This window comes from Equus quagga, chromosome 15, assembly GCF_021613505.1.
Source record: "Equus quagga isolate Etosha38 chromosome 15, UCLA_HA_Equagga_1.0, whole genome shotgun sequence".
Lineage (NCBI taxonomy): Eukaryota > Metazoa > Chordata > Mammalia > Perissodactyla > Equidae > Equus > Equus quagga.
This window is the reverse complement of record NC_060281.1, coordinates 25647966-25669291: the sequence shown is the minus strand read 5'-3', so window position 1 is coordinate 25669291 and position 21326 is coordinate 25647966. Positions and strand designations below refer to the sequence as shown.

Sequence of the window (21326 nt, the reverse complement as noted above, 5' to 3'; positions counted from 1 at the left end):
AGATTCCCAGGTTAGCATCCTTTACTGCGAGACCCTGCAGCCCTTCTAAACAGGTGGCCTTTCTTCTAAATGCTGTTGGCTCTAGGACAGTGATCAAGCAGTATCTGGATATATTTTTTTTCTTCTCTCTTTCCCTCCTTCATTTACATTTATTATTATTTTAAAATTTTTGTATAAAAAATTTAAATATAAAGATTTATTTTATTATGTTTCAAATATTTTCAGTCTCTCAATCTCCTGGAAGGTTTGATTCCCTCCAAAGAAGAAGGTGGTATTTCATGTGTCGAACATCTTCATAAATTATTTGTGTTTGGCCTAATGTGGAGTTTAGGAGCCCTTCTGGAATTGGAAAGCAGAGACAAGCTTGAAGGCTTTTTACGAAATCATGAAAGCAAGTTAGATTTGCCGCAAATACCTAAAGGCACAAATCAAACCATGTATGAGTTTTATGTTACAGATTATGGTAAGCACAGTGACTTACACTTGAAATGAAATGACATTTTTTAAGTGGGAAGAATGTAAACTCTTCTGTGGACAAATATTAAACCAGTTATGAATAACATAATTGCTAATACCATTTTTAAAGGCTATATATGCAAAGAATAGTAGAATTTTCCATATTGGCTACGTCAGAAACTGATATAGGGACTCTTGACTTCTCCTTTTAGAGTGGCCTAAGTGACATACGTAAGCTAGCAATACCTCTTGCCTCGCCTACTTTCTAATGCCTGAAGAGGAAAGGTAGCAGTGTAGAGAACACAGACGTTTCATGATGCAAAGCACGGTAATGCGCATAACAGAGCAGTCTCACAACTTCCCTGTGGGAAATGTCAGAATAAGTAGAGAAGGAACCAAGCAGATGGTATCCTACTTACATGTAGCAGACTCAGCCAGGTCCAGTGCTGTCACCTCAGCCCCCAGCCTCCCGTGTGTGGCAGGGCCCAGCTCACCTCTCACCAAAAGAAATGCCCGTGAGCATGGTGCCTTTATCCAGAGCCAACCTCCCATTTTTTCTAAGTTCCAGAGAAGAAAAAGTATCCTTCCTAAAAACTGTATTTACCCCTGATTCTTCCTAAACCCCCAAAACAGCAAAAGTATTTTTTTTTGTTTTAATGCATAAATCAAAAGGGTAAATACAACAGGAGAATAGACAGTAATGATGACATTTTGAATGCAAGAGAGCAGAAAAGTAAGTGGCAACTGATTTAGCACACTAGGCAAAGGGAAGCCCTAAACCGGCAGAGGGAAGAGTTGAGAAGCAATGTAGTGTACGCCACAGAGCCTTCAAAGGGTTCAGGCATCGGAAACCGGGGTGAAGGTGGAGGTGAAAACCAGAGGGATGCTTGTAAGTCTGTTTAAGAAACAGACCTCCAGGTCCTCTTTCCAAAGCCAGGCTGCTAGACAACTGTACCTACCTCACACTGGCCAAAGAACTATTGTTTGAAGATTGTAAAACACAGGGTTGCCTAGACTTAGGGGACACCAGGCGCATTTGAAGCGTATGAGAATCATGCTGAAAATGGGGATTAAGTGAAAGTTTGTGTTTTAAAGCACCTTTATAAAGAGAGTGAGGTAAATGAATTTTTCTGCTGGCCATCTTTAACAGAATGACCAATAATTCTACAGCAAGTGATTAGATGTATTAAAAATGTGGAATGATAAAAGGGAGCTCTAACTCCAAAAGTAAACTAGCAATTAAATGCATCCTTAAATCTAGATATGAATTCTTTTAGAATCCAGAGCCAACCAAAAGATAGTTCTTTGAAGAGATCAATAAATTTGATAAATCTCTCATCAGAGATATCAAGAAAAAAAAGAAGACATAAATTAGCATTGTCCACAGTGAAAGAGGAAACATCACTACAGATCCTACAGACATTAAAAATAAGAATGAATATTAGAAACAACATTGTGAAAAATACATTTGACAATGTAGATGAAGTGAACAAATTCCTCAAAAGATAAAAACTACCAAACTTCATCAAGAAGAAATAGATATCCTAAATAACCCTATATCTAGTAAAAAAAAATTGAGTTTCTAATTAAAACCTTCACAAAGAAAACTCCAGGCTTAGGTGACTTCACTGGTGAATTCTACCAAATACTTCAGGAAGAAATAATACCAATTCTACAAACTCTTCCAAAGTATATAAAATGTATAAGGAAGAAACACTTCCCAGACCATTGTATGATGGTATTATCCAGGTACTAAAACCAGAGAAAGACATTACAAGAAAAGGAAGCTTTATATAGATTAGTATTCCTCAGGCACATTGACATAAATTTCCTAATAAAATTTTAACAAATTAAATCCAATAGTATATAAAAGGGATAATATGTTAATTCCAAGTGGGCATTTATTCTAGGAATGGAAGGTTGGATTGACATTTGAAAACCAATCAATATAATTCACCATATTAACAGACTAAAACCCAAACAAACCATACAGTCATCTAAATAGATGCAGAAGAAGCATTTGGCAAAATTTAACATCCTTTCATGATGAAACTCACAGTAAACTAGAAACAGGAACTTTATCATTCTGATAAAGGGCATCTACCAAAAAGCTAACAATACACTTAATGGTGAAAGACTAAATACTTACCAAGATTAAGAACAACACAAGGATATTCTTTCTTATCACTTCTTTTTTTTTTTTTAATTTTTATTTTTTTCAGATGTACTTCATATTTCAAATTCTGGATACATTTCTTATCACTTCTATCAGCATTGTATTAGAGATTATAGACAGTGCAATAATGTAGTAAACAAACAAATAAATAAATAAATACCTACAAATTGGAAAAGAACAAGTAAATCTCTCTTTATTTGCAGATGATATGACCATACGTAGAATCCTTAAAAAAGTTATTAGAACTAGTAAATGAATTTAGCAAGGCCACAGGATGAAAGAACAATATGTAATAATAAGCCGTATTTTTCTATGCTCACAACAAACAACTGGAAATTGAGATTTTAAAATACCATTTAAAATAGCATCCCAAAAGTAAAATACTTAGGGATAAATTTAACAAAATATGTGTAAGATCTGTATACTGAAAACCACAAAACTGTACTGAGAGAAATTAATGAAGCCCTAAATAAATGGAGAGAGAGATCATGTTTATGGACCAGAAAACTTGATATTGTTAAGATGTTATTTCTTTGCAAATTGATATACAGATTCAGGGCATCATAGTGAAAATCTCAATAGGCTTTTTTGTTGTTGAAAGTTAGAAATGGATTCTAAAATTATATGGAAATGCAAAGAACCTAGAATAACCAAATCAGTTTTTAAAAGACAAAGTTGGAGCACTCGCGTGACCTAATTTCAAGGCTTACAGTAAAGCCAGAGTAATCAGCACAGTGTAGTATTGGTGGAAGGGTATATATATATAGATCAACGAAGGAGCATAGAGTTCAGAAATAGACCCACACATATGTGGCGAGTTGATTTTTGACAAAGACGCCAAGGTAATTCAGTGGAGAAAAGGACTGGCTTTTCAGCCAGCGGTGCTAGAGCAACAGATCAGGCAAATGTTAAAAAAAAAAAAAAAAAAAAAGAGCTTTGACTCTTACCTCACACTATCCACAAAACTCATCTTAATAATTAGCTCAAAATAGGTTATAAACCTAAACATAAAAGCTAAAACTATAAAATTTCTAGAAGAAGGCAAAGAATATTTGTGTCATTGGGTTAAACAAAGATTTCTTAGATAGGATCAAAAAAGCCCAAACCATAGAAGAAAAAATTGGTAAACTGGACTTTATAAAAATTAAAATCTTTTGCTATTTAAAAGTCACTGTTAAGAAAATAAAAAGTGCTGAGCCAGCCCTGATGGGCTAGTGGTTAAGTTTTGGTACTCACTGCTTTGGTGGCCTGGGTTCACGTCCTGGTCCCAGAACCACACCACCTGTCTGTCAGTAGCCATGTTGTGACGGTAGCTCCCATGGAAGAACTAGAAGGACTTACAAGCAGGATATACAACTGTGTACTGGGACTTTGGGGAGGAAAAGGAAAAAAAAGAGGGAGATTGGCAACAGACGTTAGCTCAGGGCCAATCTTTCCCTGAAAAAAGGAAAAAAAGTCTGCAAAATGGGGAGAAATAGTTGAAAAGTATATAACTGATAAAAGAGCTTTATCCAGAATACATAAATAACTCTTAACAGTTCAGTAATGTGTAGACAGCCAATCTAATTTTTTTTTGAAAAATGGGCAATAAATTTAAGTAGATGCTTCACCAAAGAAGATATATGGATGGTGAAAAAAGCTCTTGAAAAGGTATTCAATGTCATTGGTCGTCAGGGAAATGCAAATTAAAACTACAATGGGATATCATTATACAGCTACTAGAATGGCTAAAGTTAAAAAATATTAATAATACCAATATTGGCGAGGATGTGGAACAACTGGGACTCTCATAGATTACACAATGATACAGCCACTTTGGAAAATAGTTTGCCAGTTTCTAAAAGTTAAACATACATTCACCATATGACGTGATTTTTTGCAAGGAAACTTGAAATTGAGGTTATTCCTCCAGTGACGAATATTTGCTTTACTGCTCAAATATGTGCTCCTCTGCTCTCTTTCCATGCATTCGTGTACACAGTAACTTTTTTTTTGCACAATCCTGAATCATAGTATAATCTTTTTAAAGACGTTTAAAATAGCAGTTAAACTCAACAATGCAATATCAACAATGCAAGCAATTCAATTTAAATGGCAACAATTTGAGTATCTCTGACCAAGTTTGCCTAGCCAGCAGTGATGGATCGACTGTAAGCCATCGTAGATTGTAAGGCGCATTCCAGAGATGCTAAAATGCTAAATTCCAGAGAAGTTGCAATTCATCCACAAAATTCTCTGTAAAAAAACAAAATTTTTTTCTTAGCATTGATGAAATGTAGTAATAATAATTTTTACAGCAATAATATCAGTCAGTAAGTAAGTCAGGAGTCTGGGTTCTCTATTACACTAAGTTTAGGGCCACATTTGTTTTTCCCATCTCTCACAGCACACTTCCTATGTCCAGTCATCAGTCATTGCTTTCTTGGTCTTTCCCATGCTTTCAGTCGATGTGGATTTCCTACCGGATACTAAACACGTCATTGGTTTTACCACTAGCTGATTCTAATTCCATTTCAGGCCAGATCTCTCTAGGTGAAAAATTTAGCAATTTAAAAACTGACTTTGCAAAGAGGCAAAACAAATTTAAATTATCAAATGCCACATAGGTTAGATAAGCAGACGTGTTTACGTATTTTACGAAAATGTTTTAAATACTTAAGAGATTCTGTTGATTGTTTATAACACTTGCATTTTTGTTTTCCAAGACGACTTTCGAAGAATGCAGTTTTATTAAAATCAATTTTTGCTTATTTTATAGGTGATTGGGAGCACTGGAATAAGAAACTTCAGCCATATTATTATCCAACTGACAGTATCCCAGAATATTCATCAATTTTGGTTCCAAATGTTGACAATGTTAGAACAAATTTTTTGATAGACACCATTGCAAAACAACATAAGGTAAGCTTGTTAGTTTCTTAGGTGATTGCAAACCGTGAAGGAAACATCCCTTTTCACACACTACAGATAGAAAAATTAAATTCCAGCACAAGGGGTGGAAGTAGTGTCATTTGAGGGAAACGTTTGACAAATGAACGCCAGGTCCCAGGATACACTTAACTCAGTATCGCCTGAATTGCATACTCCCACCTTGCTAAGGAAAGTGGATGTCTACTTACAAAGTCCTTTCACACTCCTATGGTCATGTGAATACTCACCCATATTTTCTTCCAGTACTTTTATAGTATATGTTTACATTTAAATCTTTAATCCCACTAGGATTTTTTTGATGTAAGTGTAATTCTAAAGAGTAGTTGTATTAAGCTATGGAATGAAAGAATAATAGAATCATAAAATATTTAAAACTAAACACGTTGTGACACATTTCAACGTGGTTGTCCTGTGATTGCAGGCTGTTTTGCTCACAGGAGAACAGGGAACTGCAAAAACTGTAATGATTAAGGCCTATTTGAAAAAATATGATCCTGAAGTACAGTTATCCAAAAGTCTGAACTTTTCATCCGCCACGGAACCAATGATGTTTCAGGTAAAACTCATCATTTGCCATAGTAATAAGCATAGTAAATATTTTAAGTGATAGTTACAATAAAATGTGTATGCATATAAAACATTTATGTATATTTACCCATATGTGTATATATATCTATATATATGCACACACACACACACACACACACATATATATCTCAAAAGAAATGATACTGCAGTTGGCATTCAGGCTGAGATAGAAGCCAAAAGCAAATTGCATATTTAGGACCAATATTGAGGCCGAAGCTGAACTTTGCAGTGTATCTCTTTTCCTATAAATTAATGATTAAATTACTTATTTTTAAAAATGTCACAATATATATTTTAATAATTATATTTATACATATTGAATAAATTCTATTCTATCTGAAAACCATGCTCATCGTTTTTAGTAATATGGATTGAAATCTAATGCATAAGACAAACCATTTCCTTTCCTGTAGAGAACAATTGAAAGCTACGTGGATAAACGTATGGGAAGCACATATGGGCCACCAGGAGGCAGAAAAATGACAGTCTTTATTGATGATATTAATATGCCTGTGATTAATGAATGGGGAGATCAGGTATGACTAAAATATCTCCTGTAGATGATATTTAATCAGTATTTTTAGTTATATATAAAGAGGTCAATAATCTTCATCTTATGAAGCCTAGTAACAATTCTCAGTCTTCTTGGACTTCTCAGTTACAGCTGACTTTCTCCCTTCTTGAAATCCCTATGCACTTTTCTGCAATATTGCCGTCCTGTCTCCGGCTGCTTGATTTCAGGGCCCTTTCTGGCTCCTCTCTTCCTTTTCTTAGGGTTTTATCCTTGCTCTCTGACCTCTTACTCTACATACTCTCTCTGAGGGTACTTGATGGTAGAAAACACTTTTTTTCAATAACTCTGCCACCCACCACTGTCCTAGTTGTGATCACCTTTGCACCGCAGAGTCACTCCCCATTAGAGAGCCTCACTGATGCCAGAATTGTGTGTGTTCCCGGTGAGAGCCCCAACACCTCCTTCCCGCCACCGTCTCCTCTGCCTCATCAACACCATCTACCCGGAGCCCCAGGTCCCAGCTCATCCTGAGACCAATCCCCAGACAGCTCTGTGTGGCCCTTCTCTGACTCCATCTCCTGTGCTCCCAACTCCTGAGACCTTTCAGTGTGCCCCCGGAAGCTGCAGTTCATCCACAAAATGCCCTGTAAATTCAACTTCTTCTCTGAACTTTCCCGTCACCTTCTTGCTCTAATGGAAACTCCAGACGCTGCTTTCGTTGAAGACTTCTCAAGTTGAAGCCCTGGGCCCGGAGGCAAGGGAGATGTCCTCCTTGCTTCTCGTTTCCCTACTCCCCAAAATCCTTTCAGTCTGACTCCACACTCCGCTTGTTGTTGCGGCCATCCTGGACCCTCAGATCACACCCCTTCCTTCCTTGAAGATTTCAATTCCTGGATCACTGTCACTCCCTCCAGCAGTGTCCCTGTCCCCGGGGCCAGCTTCGTGGTTGTGTGACCCTTGCTGTCGCACAGGAACTCGTTTCAAAGGGCCCTGCACACGGTTCGGTACTCTGCCGTAGCCGTCTTTAAATTCTTAATAACAATTTTTGAACAAGGAGCCTTGTGTTTTCATTTTGCCTTGGGCCCCACAAATTATGCAGCTAGTCCTGCTTGTCATAATTCTCAGGGATGCCAATATCTACGTGATCTTGGCCTCTGGGTTCCTTCACCTTGCCTCCTCCCGACGATCGTGCCTTCCACCCTGTTTGAATTACTCATTCATGCAGTCATACCCTGCACCTTGGCATTATCGGTAACTGTGACCCTTCATTATCTCAATTTCAAGCATTTTGTTCTCTGATCATCATGTCCACTCTCTGTAGCTCATTCCTTCTGCTACCAGAACTCCAGATGGCGCTACCAGCCATTGTTCCTGCCGTCATGAAACTACCTTCCATTTCCTCACTTCCTTTCCCATGATCCCTCATTATAATCACTGGAGTATACACCCTCTACTCATTTATGAAAGCTTTAACCGCGTTAAAGTCCCATTAAAACTCTCTGCCTGCTCTCCACCCACCCGTTCCTATGCAGCTAAACTGCCTGGAGAAACCCACACAATCTGAGTTTCACTTTAAAATTGTGATCATGGACCTCAGCTGAGCTCCTAGTGCTGCCCAGCCGTTATTCTGCACGTCTCATGTTTTACATCCTAGTCCCGTCTGCTCCTCTGCTACACTTCCATTCAGGCTCCTGCTCTGTGAGATGGCTATTTCAAACCACCTTCTTTTTCCTGGACCTCCGACACCTCCATTTCCTCGCCCTCAGCTGAGCATCGTTGTGTTGCAGCTTTCTTCCTATTTCTCTAGGAAGTTGATTTCTTTCCTTTTGTTTGTTTACTCTCTATATAGTATACTGAGTTTTTATGTTCTGCTGGTTACCTAACCCTAGACAGTACATCCTGCATACACAGAATATCAAAAATAAAGATAATCAAACCTTTTATTCTCATCTTGCATATCCAATAACATTTGGACACTTGAATTTCCTTTATCTCTCTCCTGACATCTTTTTATTGTTGACTTATATTTTAAGTCTGTATCTCTCTTTTTAAAGAGAACTCCCATGAGACATTATTTTTTCTGTTTTATGTATTCACTCTTCATTTGCATTACCCACATATTCACCACTTTCTTTGCTCTTTATTCATTCTTGCTTCTCAGGTCTTCCATCTAGTATCACGTTCCTTCTGCTTTTATGAATTCCCTTAGAGAAGGTTTTTTAATGATTAATTCTTAATTTCTATTTGCCTGCACGTGTCTTTATTTCATCTTCTTTATTTGAAAGGTATGTTTGCTGGATGTAAGAATCTCACTTGGCAGTTATTTTCTTTCAGCACGTCCAATATGTTATTTCTGCCTTCTGTTTTCCTTGTTGCTGTTAAGTCAACTACCACTTAATCACTGCACCTCTGAAGTTAATCTGCCTTTTTTCACTTGCTGCTTTTAAGACCTTCTCTTTACCTTACTTTCTTATAAAGTTTTCTGTCTCTCTCTCTCTCTTTTTTTGCTGAGGTAGATTCACCCTGAGCTAACATCTGTGCCATCTTCCTCTATTTTTTAGTATGTGGGCCACCAGCACAGTATGGCCACTAACAGGGTGGTGCAGGTCCCCGCCCAGGGAATGAACCTGGGCCACTGAAATAGAGCATACTGACCTTAGCCGCTAGGTCACCAGGGCTGGCCCCAATTTTTTCTTCTTTTAATAATGTTCCTTGGTGTAGATTTATTTGTATTTATTTGTTTGGGGTTCAATGGGACTCGTGAATCTGTGGTTTACTGTCTTCCATCATTTCTAGAAAATTCCCAGTCCTTATCTCTTCAAATATTACTTCTCCCTCACTTTCTTTCCTCTTTTCTCAGACTCTAATGTATATTAGACTTTCTTCTGTACCCTCTGTGTTTCTGTAATTCTCTTCTATGCATCCCAACTTTTTCTCTCGCCAATGCTTATGTTCTAGATAATTTCTCCCTCTGTCCTCCACTTCACTAATTTTCTTCTCTGCTTTGTCTAATCTATTGTCAAATTATCTGTTGAGTTCTAATTCCAGTTACCATTTGATTCTTTTTTCTGTCAAATATGTTGTCCTTTTTTATAATTCCTAGTCTCTGCATATATTTTCAAATTTGTTCTCTCTTTAAATATGTTGAGCATGGTTGTTTTGAAATCTGTGTCTGTTAATTCCAGCATGTGAAGTCTATGTGGGTCTGTTTCTGCTCTTTGTGGTTTTAATAGTTCTCAAACTGTCTTGTTTTCTGTATGTATCTTTGCTTGCTAGGTCATTGCCCTTTAAAAATTATCTGTGGCTATTTCTTGAAGCCTAGGATGTATGTGCCCTCATCCAGACAGGTTTTGAGTTTTCTTCTGCCAGGTCCTTGGGAACTTATTCAGTCAACATCATTGCAAAGCAAGGTTAAGATTTGAATGTCTCTGGCTCACTTAGGCTATGCTTACCCAGGGTGCAAATCTATGCAAGTGTTATTCTGAGGCCACAACCTCTCAGGGAAGGCTTCTTTTCTTTTTTTCTCTCCCATTCAGCAGGGCTCCAAGGAAGGTAGACTTCTCCGCAGTTCCTATAAGGTGAGGAGAGTGGAGGCATATTTAGATATCATCTATAAGCAGAAGAGCTCCTGAATTTCAGGCTCATTTATCCAATTAGAGATGTCTAGTTGGGTTTCAAATTTACCAGGTCCAAATTCCTGTTACTCCCTAAACCTGTTCCTCCAGAAGTGCTCTTCATCTCAAGAAATAGCAACTCCATATTCAATCTTCCAGGAAATCCTGTTGGCTCTATCTTCAAACTATATCCAAGATTTGACCACTACTTACCATCTCTGTTACAAACATGTGGTGCAAACCACAATTTGCTTCTTGATCATTACAAATGCCTCTTAATTGTCTCCCTATTTCCCTCACCTGTCTCAGTCTATTCTCAAATAAGCAACCAATTAAAACATGGGTCAGGTCATGACACACTTCTCTGCCCAGAATCCTCCCATGAGACTTGTGGAATGTAAGTAGAAAAGTCCTCACTGTGACCCAAAGACTCTACCTGTTTGATCCCGTCTCCCCATGACTCTGCTCCAACCACATTTACTGATCCTTGTACGTACTGGGTATAATGTTCACTCAGAGCCTCTGCGTTTGCTGTTTCCTCCATTTGGGATGCTCTTCCCTTGGATATCTAAATGGTTTGCTTTCTCACCTCCTTCAGGTCCTTGCTTCTATGTCACATGAGCTGAAGCCTCTTCTGCTTTCCACATTCACTTGCACCCTTGAGCACTGCCTATTTCCCTCCTCTGCTTCATTTTCTCCAAAAAACTTATAACACACCATTTTATTTACATATGTATATACACATAACTACACATGTATTTTGTCTACCGCCACTAGAATGTATGCTCCATGAAGACAGGGCTTTTTATCTATGCTACAATAGAGCCAAACACACAGTAATCATTTGTTAAATGTTAGTTGAATGAAAGAGTATCATATTTGAGGTGCTTGTGTATCATCTACTTGCAGATACTCAATAGAAATTTTGATATGCAGGCGTGGATCTTAGAATCTGAAGCTAGAGTTCTTGAGTTGAGATTCTTTAGGGTATAGGGTTGAGATGGCATCCCCTGAAATAGTGAGAAGAGAAAAGGGCCAAGGATAGAACTCTGTAGAACAGTTACACATGAAGGATGAGTGGAGGAAGGGGGCCTTGGGAAGCAATCCAGAGTCACGAGACAAAGTTGGAAAGAATTGAGCCTCTGGAACCAACAGAGGAAGAAATTTCAATAAGGGGGCAGTGTTAGCAGTATGAGAGGCTACAGAAAAGATAAGAACATAAAATCCAAATGAAAACATTCAGCAATGTAATTTTGAAAGCTCAGGAGTAAGACTGTCCCGTATTCTGATTTAAAGTATTTTGAAGTGTTGAATATTCAGTGTGAAAGATATCTTTGGCAAAATTTGTAACTCTGAGTACTGTTGTAATTGTATCAAATATTCCATAATTCACTTATCAACATTTGTTTGGAAATTAATTTCATCAATGTGGTGAAGAGCACACTGGACTTGCACCAAACATGTTTAACTTATGGTTTAGAGTTCCTGAGTGGCATCATCTAAGTCACATTGCCTTGAAGGTGGTTGTTGGCATTCACAAACTCTTCGCTGATGAGAGTTGCAGGTTTACTTCTAATCTCATCTGCGCTATTTTGTAGGAGCCATGGAGGAGTATGATAGTGATAAGTTACTAAAATATTACTGTATAAAATTTCAGATAACTAATGAGATTGTGCGACAGATGATGGAAATGGAAGGAATGTATAGCTTGGACAAGCCTGGAGACTTCACTACTATTGTCGATGTGCAGCTCATAGCAGCAATGATTCACCCCGGAGGTGGTCGAAATGATATTCCACAACGTCTAAAAAGACAGTTTACTGTGTTTAATTGCACGTTGCCTTCAAATGCCTCCATAGACAAAATTTTTGGTATGACTATTCTTGGTGTTTAATTTTTTATTGCATTACATAATAAACATAAGCCATGCAAAAACTTTATTTAAGAGATAAAAAGGTTCTGTCTGAAGAAGGGGTTAAGTATCTGAAATGGAGAGCTAAGTACCAGAAAAGAAGGATTAATACTAAGAATACTCAGCTTTATAGCCTATTCGAAGACTCAGGGATATTTGGAAATGGCCTTGTTGAGGGTCAGCTGTGGAGGTAGGGGAACTCTTGTGTTTTGGTTTTCTTGACATGGTTAACCAGAGAAGTTTGGGCGGATGAATGATGAACAATATAATATAGCAAGGCAAGTGGAGCACTTTGATATGTTTATTAAAATGAGATTTTTGACACCAAATTTAGGCTCACATAAACTGTACCATCAAAAATTATGTACATGAAGACACACGAAAGAAACTGACATGTGTATATGGACATTTGTTATTTGACACAGCAAGTGCTGTGGCTCAGAAGGGAAAGGGCAGACTTTCAATAGGTAGTAGTACTGGGATATTAAGTAATTTTTATGGTAAAATAACTGAAATTGGACCCTTATCTCACACTAAGGATAAAATCAATACATATGGATTAAAGACCTAAATATAGAAGGCAAAGCTATAAAATATTTATAGGAAAATATCTAAATGACCACTGGGTAGGACAGAACTTCTTAAATGAGGAAGATTGGCACAGATGTTAGCTCAGGGCCAATCTTCCTCACCAAGAAAAAGAAAGAAAGAAAGAAAAAATTAAAGTTAAAAGGTCGGGGGCCAGCCTGGTGGCATAGTGGTTAAGTTAGCACACTCCGCTTCGGTGGCCTGAAGTTCATCAGTTCAGATCCTGGGCATGGACCTACACACAGCTCATTAAGCCATGCTGTGGTGGCGTCCCACATAGAAAAACTAGAAGGACTTAAAATAGGATACACAACTATGTACTGGGGCTTTGGGGAGGAAAAAAAAGAAGATTGACAACAGATGTTATTTTAGGGCCAATCTTCAAAAAAAAAAAATAAATAAATAAAAGGTCAAAATTTAAAAACATAAGTGGCAAAGCTGTAAAGAAAAGTGAGTTACTGATTCTCACCAAGTCAGACTAGTGGCTTCCTCTGGAGGAGGGAAGGGGTTATGGGCGGGGATGGACTGGGGGAGCTTCTAATGTACTGGGGCAACGTCATAGTTCTCGGTCTAGTGGTCTGTACATGAGTGTTTGCTCATTTGTTAAACTATTTTATATACCCTTCAATATGATTAATATTGAAAATTAAATATGGAAACAGACCAGAAACTGAGGCTCAGAGGAGTGAAATAACTGCCCAATCAAGGCCATTTAGTCAGTGCAGGGCAGAGGCTGGTGCTAGACCCCGTGCTCCTTGTATAACGCATTTGTCCCGCAGGGAGTTGGAGATCTAGAATCGTAGGAGTTCAGGAAGCCAAAGGGCCTTACAGGCATCTAGTGCAACCAGCCATGGCCTTGGAGGACCATTTCCTGCTCCCTCAAGGCTGCTCTTCTTGGGTCTGTGTGAATGCAGCCCAGTTTCTTTAGCTGCTCCACCCCTCATAAACCTGCCCTGCATCTCTGTGCAGGTATTCATGTTCATGTCCTTCTGAAAATACCATGCCCAGGATGAACATATTACTCAACAGATAGTCTCACTGGAGCCAAGTGGAGTAAAGCTATTTTTACAGTCTAAAACCAAAGACATTTTGAAGCTGGAAGAATAGTCTGTAAACCTACAGCCCATCCCTTCCTGAGGCTGATTATGTCAGACTGTCACTGTGCTGGGTGTCTGCTGGGACCCGTCCCATGACTAGCCCAGGCTAGAGTGTTGATTGACTGCAGGTCAGGAGATGTGAGTCCTGATTCCAAGTCTATCAACAACTGATCTGTGTGACCTTGAACAATTTGCTTTGCCTGTCTGGGCTGGTCTTCCTATCTGCAAGATGAGGAAATAGTCTCTGAGTTCTCTTCCAGCTCCCGTATGCTTCAGGGTGAGTGCTGTTTTTACAGGTTCTGGAGCCAGGCTCCCTGGGTTCAAGTCTCAGATTTGCCTACACACAAGCTGTGTGACCTCGGGCAAGGTACTAAACTCCTATTAAAATAGTAATAATAGTGATAATATCTACATCAGATTCTTTCACATAGGATGTTGGGCGGATTAAATTAGTTAATACGTATAAAATGCTTACCACTGCGTACTAAGCTTCACAGGACCCGCTGCTGACTTCCAGTCTTAGCTGATTCCTTAAGAGAAATTCTTAATGTCATCTAATCAGTCCGGGGATAATTTATTCACAGGGATAAACACATACCTTATAATCTTTTAGTAAGCTTGTCCCTTCAGTCTCGTTTATTTTTCAGGAATTATTGGCTGTGGATACTTTGATCCTTGCAGAAAGTTCAAACCTGAAATATGTGAGATGATTGCGAATTTAGTTTCGGTGGGCAGAGTGCTGTGGCAATGGACTAAGGTACAGAATTATCTCTCGTCAATAATAAAAAAAAAAGTCAACTATTATTCAGCTTAGTTCTCACCTCGTGGCTCATGAAGTTATCATCACATCATTTGTGGTAGTGTTTTTTTGGAAAAGCCAAATTAGGTGCTCAAATAGATTTATGACACCTTTTCCTTCCAGGGAGCAGATATTCTGACTGAATGATGCTTTCCATATGTATGAGATATTACTATAAACCAGACACGACATCCGAGATTAAGCAGAATTTTGCTGAAATGAGAAGACTGCTTTTCCACTTGTTACTCTGATTTGTGACTGTATGTCTGTCTCCCCTCAACTGCACCGTGTCAGACACTCAAATGTTTACTGACTGAGAGAATACACGGATTTCTGGATAGTCTTGGCTAACCAAGACTTAAAGTCTCTGTGTTTCTCCGAGGTAGAGCGTGCGTTAGTAGAGGGATGGAAGTCTACATAATAAAATAATCTAGGTTTTAATATACAAGTCAGTGCCCTGAGCAAAGCTCAGCAGGCCTGTAGCTGTCACCAGGTGGCTTAAGGCAAACTCATGAAAAGGCAATTAAATGTGGGTCTGAGATAAAGAAAAGGTTGATATATTTGCCAAAAAATGGTGAAGGAGATAAGGATTAGCTGTCATGGTTCACTATAAATTCATTAGGCCATTACACGTATCTGGGCAGAAGTCTATGTCCTAGGGAAATCTGGAGTGTGCCAGCCTTTCAGATTCCTGGGTGGACTGGGGGAATTCCAGATACAGAATTATCAGAGGAGGAATTGAATCGGGTGTTTCTTAGGAAACGCTCTTCCCTGTAATGATCAGTTCCATTCATGGGCCTGCTCCTTGCTGACACAGGGTCTTTGCATATGCTGTTCTTACAGAAACTCCAGAATGCCTCTCTTACAGAAACTCCAGAATGAATGGCAAGGTCTGACTGTCTGAGACAATTTTCTGCGGGAATATCCATGTGTTTTCCAGTGGAGCTATTGTTCAATTTAATGTGCTTATATACGTCTTTTTCTGAAAAGCCTTGGCCTTCCTGGTGTCTTTCCGTCAAGGCTTCTTTTGTCATAGGAATGTTTACTGGCTTCATTTCCTCACCTTTCTTTACATCTTTAACCCATTTTGCACAAGCTTTCATTTCCACTGTTCTCATCAAGGGCACCAAAGACCTCAATTTTGGCATCCAAAGGTTAGTTTCTCCTTCCTCTTACTTGACTCTTTAGCAGCGTTTGACATAAATGATCCCTCTAAACACTTTCTTCACTTGGCTTCAGAGGGGCCACATGCTCCTAGTTTCTTTCCTACCTCACTAGCTACCTTTTTTTAAGTCCCCCCTTCTTCTTCCCCTCCTCTAAATACTGGAGTGCACCTGATCTTGATGCCGGGACCTCTTCTCGATCTCCGTTCTTTACCCAGGTAGTCCCCTCCAGCTTCAAAGCTTTAAACACCTCTCTGTGCAGATGACTTCAAAATCAATACCTCCACCCCAGGCTTCTCCACTTGGCTCCAAACTTATTTCTAACTACTTAGTAGACATCATTATTTTGATCTCTAATAACCATCTCAAACTTAACATGTCCAAACAGAACTCTTAATTGTCCTTAAATATGATCCTCCCTCAGACTTTTGCATCTTAGTTAACAGCAGCACCAATTGTCCTCATTCTCAGACCGGGCACCATCCTTGATTTGTCACTCTCAGCCCCTACATCCAATCCATCAGCAAGTCTCAGTAACCATGCTTTGGAAACATGCCCCAAAGCTGAGCGTTTATTGCCATCTCGCTGTGACCACCCTGATAAGTGCTTCCATCGCCTGCCCTCTGGACCATGCGGTGACTTCCTAACCAATCTCCTTGCTTTCTTCTTGCCCGCATAGAGTCTGCTCTTTACACTGTCCCAAAGTGCTTTTTAAAAAAGTCAATCAGTGATCATTACTCCTTCTTAAGACCACCGGTAGATTCCCGGTTACCTTTACAATGAAACCCACTGCCTTGCTCTAGCCCGTGAAACTCACCCTGAGCTGGCCCCTGCTTACCTCTCTTGCCTTCCATCTTTCTTTTTCTTTTTTTTTTTAAAAGATTTTATCTTTTCCTTTTTCTCCCCAAAGCCCCCCAGTACATAGTTGTATATTTCTCGTGGGTTCTTCTAGTTGTGGCATGTGGGACGCTGCCTCAGCGTGGTCTGATGAGCAGTGCCATGTCCGCGCCCAGGATTCGAACCAACGAAACACTGGGACGCCTGCAGCGGAGCGCGCGAACTTAACCACTCGGCCACGGGGCCAGCCCCTTGCCTTCCATCTTTCTGCTCCCACTATGCTGCCCTTCTCACTCTTCCTGGAACACTTCAAGTAGTTCATGCCCCTGGGCCATTAGACTTTATTTGACTCATTCTCCTCATTCTTACCTTCAGAGGGGCTTTCTCAGATCATTTTCTCTAAAATAACTGTCAACGGGCCCATCCGTCTTCTGATCCTACTTTATTTTTTCTAACCATGACTTTCATTATTGTTTGTTGATTTGTTTGTTGATCAACATCTTTGTTTCCTATTTGTTGTCAGCCTCCCCCACTGGAACAGAAGCTCCCTGGTGCAGCAGACTTAGCTGCTCTTTTTACCGTGCTAGCTTCTTAAGGGCAGTGGGAGGTGCTCAAAAATACTCACTGAGAAGCGAGTGAACCTTGCTCCTCTCCCCACTCCCAAACAAGCAGCTTTCTTTGTATCTTTTCTTCAAATCTCCCATCTTCACAAAGCACTGTTTTGGTCCACTCATGGCTTGTATATCACTTCGCCTTTATATTAGTTTACATAGCTTTAAAGCACAAGCAGGTGAGGAAAGAAAGAAGCTGACAAAAATTAAAGAGAATTATTGGCAGAGAAGGAAAGAAGCAGGTTAATAAATGAGAAGAAGAGGGAAAGAATTCGTGTAATTCTCTTTAGTGATTGCTTCAGTTGCCAATGGCTGCCATCATAGCTGCAGTCTTTTATAGCAAAGGAAAAAAAAAGCAATATTCTCATAACCTTATCCCTTATTTTGCATATTTGTAATGTAAGTGTATGTTTTACATTTTGGTGAGTAGAATAAACATTTTGGCTTGGAATGGAACTGGGCAAAGAGGGAAACTGAAAGGTGACTGATAAAATAACCCTTCCTCCCTTCGTTCTATGTCCCCTGCTACCTGCTGTGCTAGCTTGCACTGTGAATTAGGCTGTAAAAATTACTCCACAAACTCAATAGGGTGCTCTTTTGCTATAGAAAGGGCATATTCCGTGAATAGATGCTAAAGAAGGCATTTGCTTTCCTGAAATCATGTGGAGAGTTTGCTTTGTATCTCCAGAATTGTCATTGTTTTCACTTTAAAATGATGCTAATGATAACAGTTACAATCTTTCAGTGTGGCCGGTAACGCTTCTCACACCTAGTACACCTCACATTTATCCTTCAACTGGTATCTCACCATATAAGAATGTGTCATTGTTATAGATTTGCCTGTTTGAGTTCTAGAAGTTGGTAGAAATAATCAGTAAATTAGTGTTCAAACAGCAAACAAAACCCAGAAAAACTACACAGTACTTACAGCTGCATGTTAGCCTTGCCGGCCAGTTTATTATAGATATATGGATTTATGAAAGCACATTGACTGAGTCTGGATGCCCACATTGAAATCTAGATTGTGACATAGAAATGTATTTGTGCACTCATCAAGCCATGCTATGGCGGTGACCTGCATACAAAACAGACGAAGCTTGGCATAGATGTTAGCTCAGGGCAAATCTTCCTTGAAAGAAAGGAAGGAAGGAAGGAAGGAAGCTAGGAAGGAAGGAAGGAAGGAAGAGATATATTTGTGGAAATTAAAACACATTAAGGACCTTAATCAAGCAATCTATAGAAGATAGTCATTAGTGACTTTAGAAGTGGACATTCATTGTTCTTAACTGTTGGACAGCCAGCTCACTTTCAGTTTTTTGTTATGACTTACTTCCATATATGCACTAATAAGGTTAATAACGATTAGGAATGCTTATTCCCACGACTCACATAGTTTTTAAGAACTTAGGGGAAAGTGACTTATTTGAAGCCAACTAATGATGGTAGGGCAGTGTTGGAATCCATCCTATACAAGAGCTTATGGTCTTCCAAATTCCATGTTGGTTTATTTATGATGTATTTTTTCCATCAGTGCTGTGACAAAAATGTAAACTTAATCTTGGTTTATTTACTCAGTCTATTTTGCTTAAAATGGGATTTGTGAAATTAAATTGTTCTAAAAGCAGCTCTACTTTCAGTTTTATCTGTGAAGTGAATTGAAATTATCACTTTTGTTTTCCTCTCCAGGTGAAGATGCTACCAACTCCTGCTAAATTTCATTACATTTTCAATCTTCGAGATCTTTCCAGAATTTGGCAAGGAATGTTAAGCATAAAAGCTGAGGAGTGTAATTCACTGTCTATTCTCCTGTCGCTTTTCAAACACGAGTGCAATAGAGTAATTGCAGATAGGTGTGCATTACAGTCTTTCAGTTTAAATGTACTATATAAGAAGTTTACATTACTGGATTAATTCCTGCATTATCTACTCAAATAAATAGAGTAAAGAGTGTTGTGATACTTTGTTCTGGGGCTTGTGAAGCATTGATGCCATTTCCCACCTGGTGGTCACCTTGAAAAAATACTCTGCTAATTTACCTGAGTATTATTTCAACAGGACATCTTTTTAAATCACATCGTCAGAGAGTTGATAGCGTTCAGAGGCAAATTGTAGTTATGTATATTTTCTAAAATATGTGAGTTCTGTGTAGGTTTTGCATGGTGAAATCCAGTACATAAGCCCAGTCATCTCTCTGAGACTCACTTTCCTCCCCTATAATATATGGATGGTTTGAGGCTGGCCCAGTGGTGTAGTGGTTAAGTTCGCATGCTCCACTTGAGCTGCCTGGAGTTGATGGGTTTGGATCCCGGGTGAGACCTGAACACCACTCATCAAACCATGCTGTAGTGGGGTCTCACATACATAATAGAGGAATATTGGCACAGATGTTCGCTCAGTGACAATCTTCCTTAAGCAAAAAGAGGGAGATTGGTAACAGATGTTAGCTCAGGGCCAGTCTTCCTCACCAAAAAATAAATAAAATAAAATAAAATAAAATATGGGTGGTAATGCCAGTCTTACAAAGTTGTAAAGGGCCTACATGGTGTCTCACACAGAGGTGGTACTCATCAAATGTTAGTCCCCCTACTTTCTCTCTTCCCCCTCTGATATTGTAAGTCTGAAAAGGACCTTCATGCACTGTGTGCCCACAAACCCAGAAAGAGGATGCTTGCCCACTACTGACCGTCATCACTTCTGCATTCTGATTGCAAATTTTAGGGACCTTTGCCCTCACCCAAGTGAGTCATCCATATTGTTAAAGAAAAAAGAATATTCATGACACTTGCTAAAACGATAAGGCACACAGACTTTCCTCAGGACGGTCATGATAGGTATAGGGGCTACTGCAGAGGGGTTTTGCGTTAGGGGAGAGAAATTGGGCTCAACTCGGGATACAACAAGGAAAGGGTGGGAATTTATAGGCAAAGAACAGGATGGGGGAGGTTGGAAAATGACTAAGAGGAAATATCAGGGGCAAGGGAGGATTCTGGCTAAACTGACCTAAGAGGATTCGTGCTGAAAGCAGGCCGGGGTGACCACATATTACCTGGGGGCTGGGGATAATGAGGAATTTGGTCAGATATCAAGGGTGATCAGACAGGAGGAGTGGGGGATTCTGACCTATCTGACCTGACAAGATTCTTGCTAAAACTGGGTGAGGCAAAGAAGGCCACAGAAGGCCAAAAGTCGTGGCCTCATTAGGGAGAAAATTCAGAGGAGCCTGACTGTTTGGTCAAGGAGAGACTCTTCGTCCGTCTTTTCTATAAGTGACACCATCAGTGTTATAGTCTCGTGGGTGGAGTTGCGTCCTTCTCGTCAGAAGGCAGAACATATTGTTTCCCTGTTCTGAGGCTATGGGGGTGCAGGATGGGGGCTGAGAGGAGGTGGAGGGAGGTCGGAACCACGTCCAGTTGGGAAACATGCCTCCATATTTTGCGTTTTTACTACTGTATTTTTATTTCAGATTTATAACTCCTGAAGATGAGCAGTGGTTTAATGTGCACCTTATTCGTGCAATTGAAGAAAATGTTGGCGCAGATGTGGCTTCACATATCCTTCCTGAGCCATACTTTGTAGATTTTCTCCGTGAGATGCCTGAACCAACTGGTGATGAACCTGAAGACACTACATTTGAAGTCCCCAAAATCTATGAAATGGTACTTATTTTCATCTTTAAAAGAGATTTTTGGACCACTCACCTAACTAGATATTTCTCCCTGCGCTCGAGTCCCACGACGGAGCTGCGGTAACTTCTACGTTAGTTACGGGTTGTGATTCCTGTCATCACACACCAAGTGAAATATTTCTTTCAATGAAATTTAGCAGCAATCCCATTAAAGTCAGGTATAAGACAAGCATGTCTACAATTTTCACACTTATTTAATATTTCTTTGGAAGTTTTATGCGCTGCAACAAAATGACAAAAAGAAAATAGATCTAATTAGAAGATAGGAAAAAACAAAAATATCATTATTTGCAGATGATATGATTATCTCTTAATATAATCCAAGAGAACTTAAAATTTGTTTTAAGAGTTCAGT

General features: G+C 39.3%; 1 protein-coding gene across 1 annotated transcript in view; it reads left to right on the top strand.

The window, feature by feature from the left end:
• DNAH8 (dynein axonemal heavy chain 8) overlaps positions 1-21326 on the top strand; it is a 272886-nt gene that overhangs the window by 136760 nt on the left and 114800 nt on the right. Inside the window, exons 52-59 of the mRNA XM_046640515.1 lie at positions 226-463; positions 5391-5533; positions 5985-6119; positions 6565-6687; positions 11937-12150; positions 14524-14633; positions 18973-19136; positions 20750-20942. Coding sequence (XP_046496471.1) covers positions 226-463; positions 5391-5533; positions 5985-6119; positions 6565-6687; positions 11937-12150; positions 14524-14633; positions 18973-19136; positions 20750-20942 — 1320 coding nt within the window. The remainder of the gene's footprint in view (positions 1-225; positions 464-5390; positions 5534-5984; positions 6120-6564; positions 6688-11936; positions 12151-14523; positions 14634-18972; positions 19137-20749; positions 20943-21326) is intronic.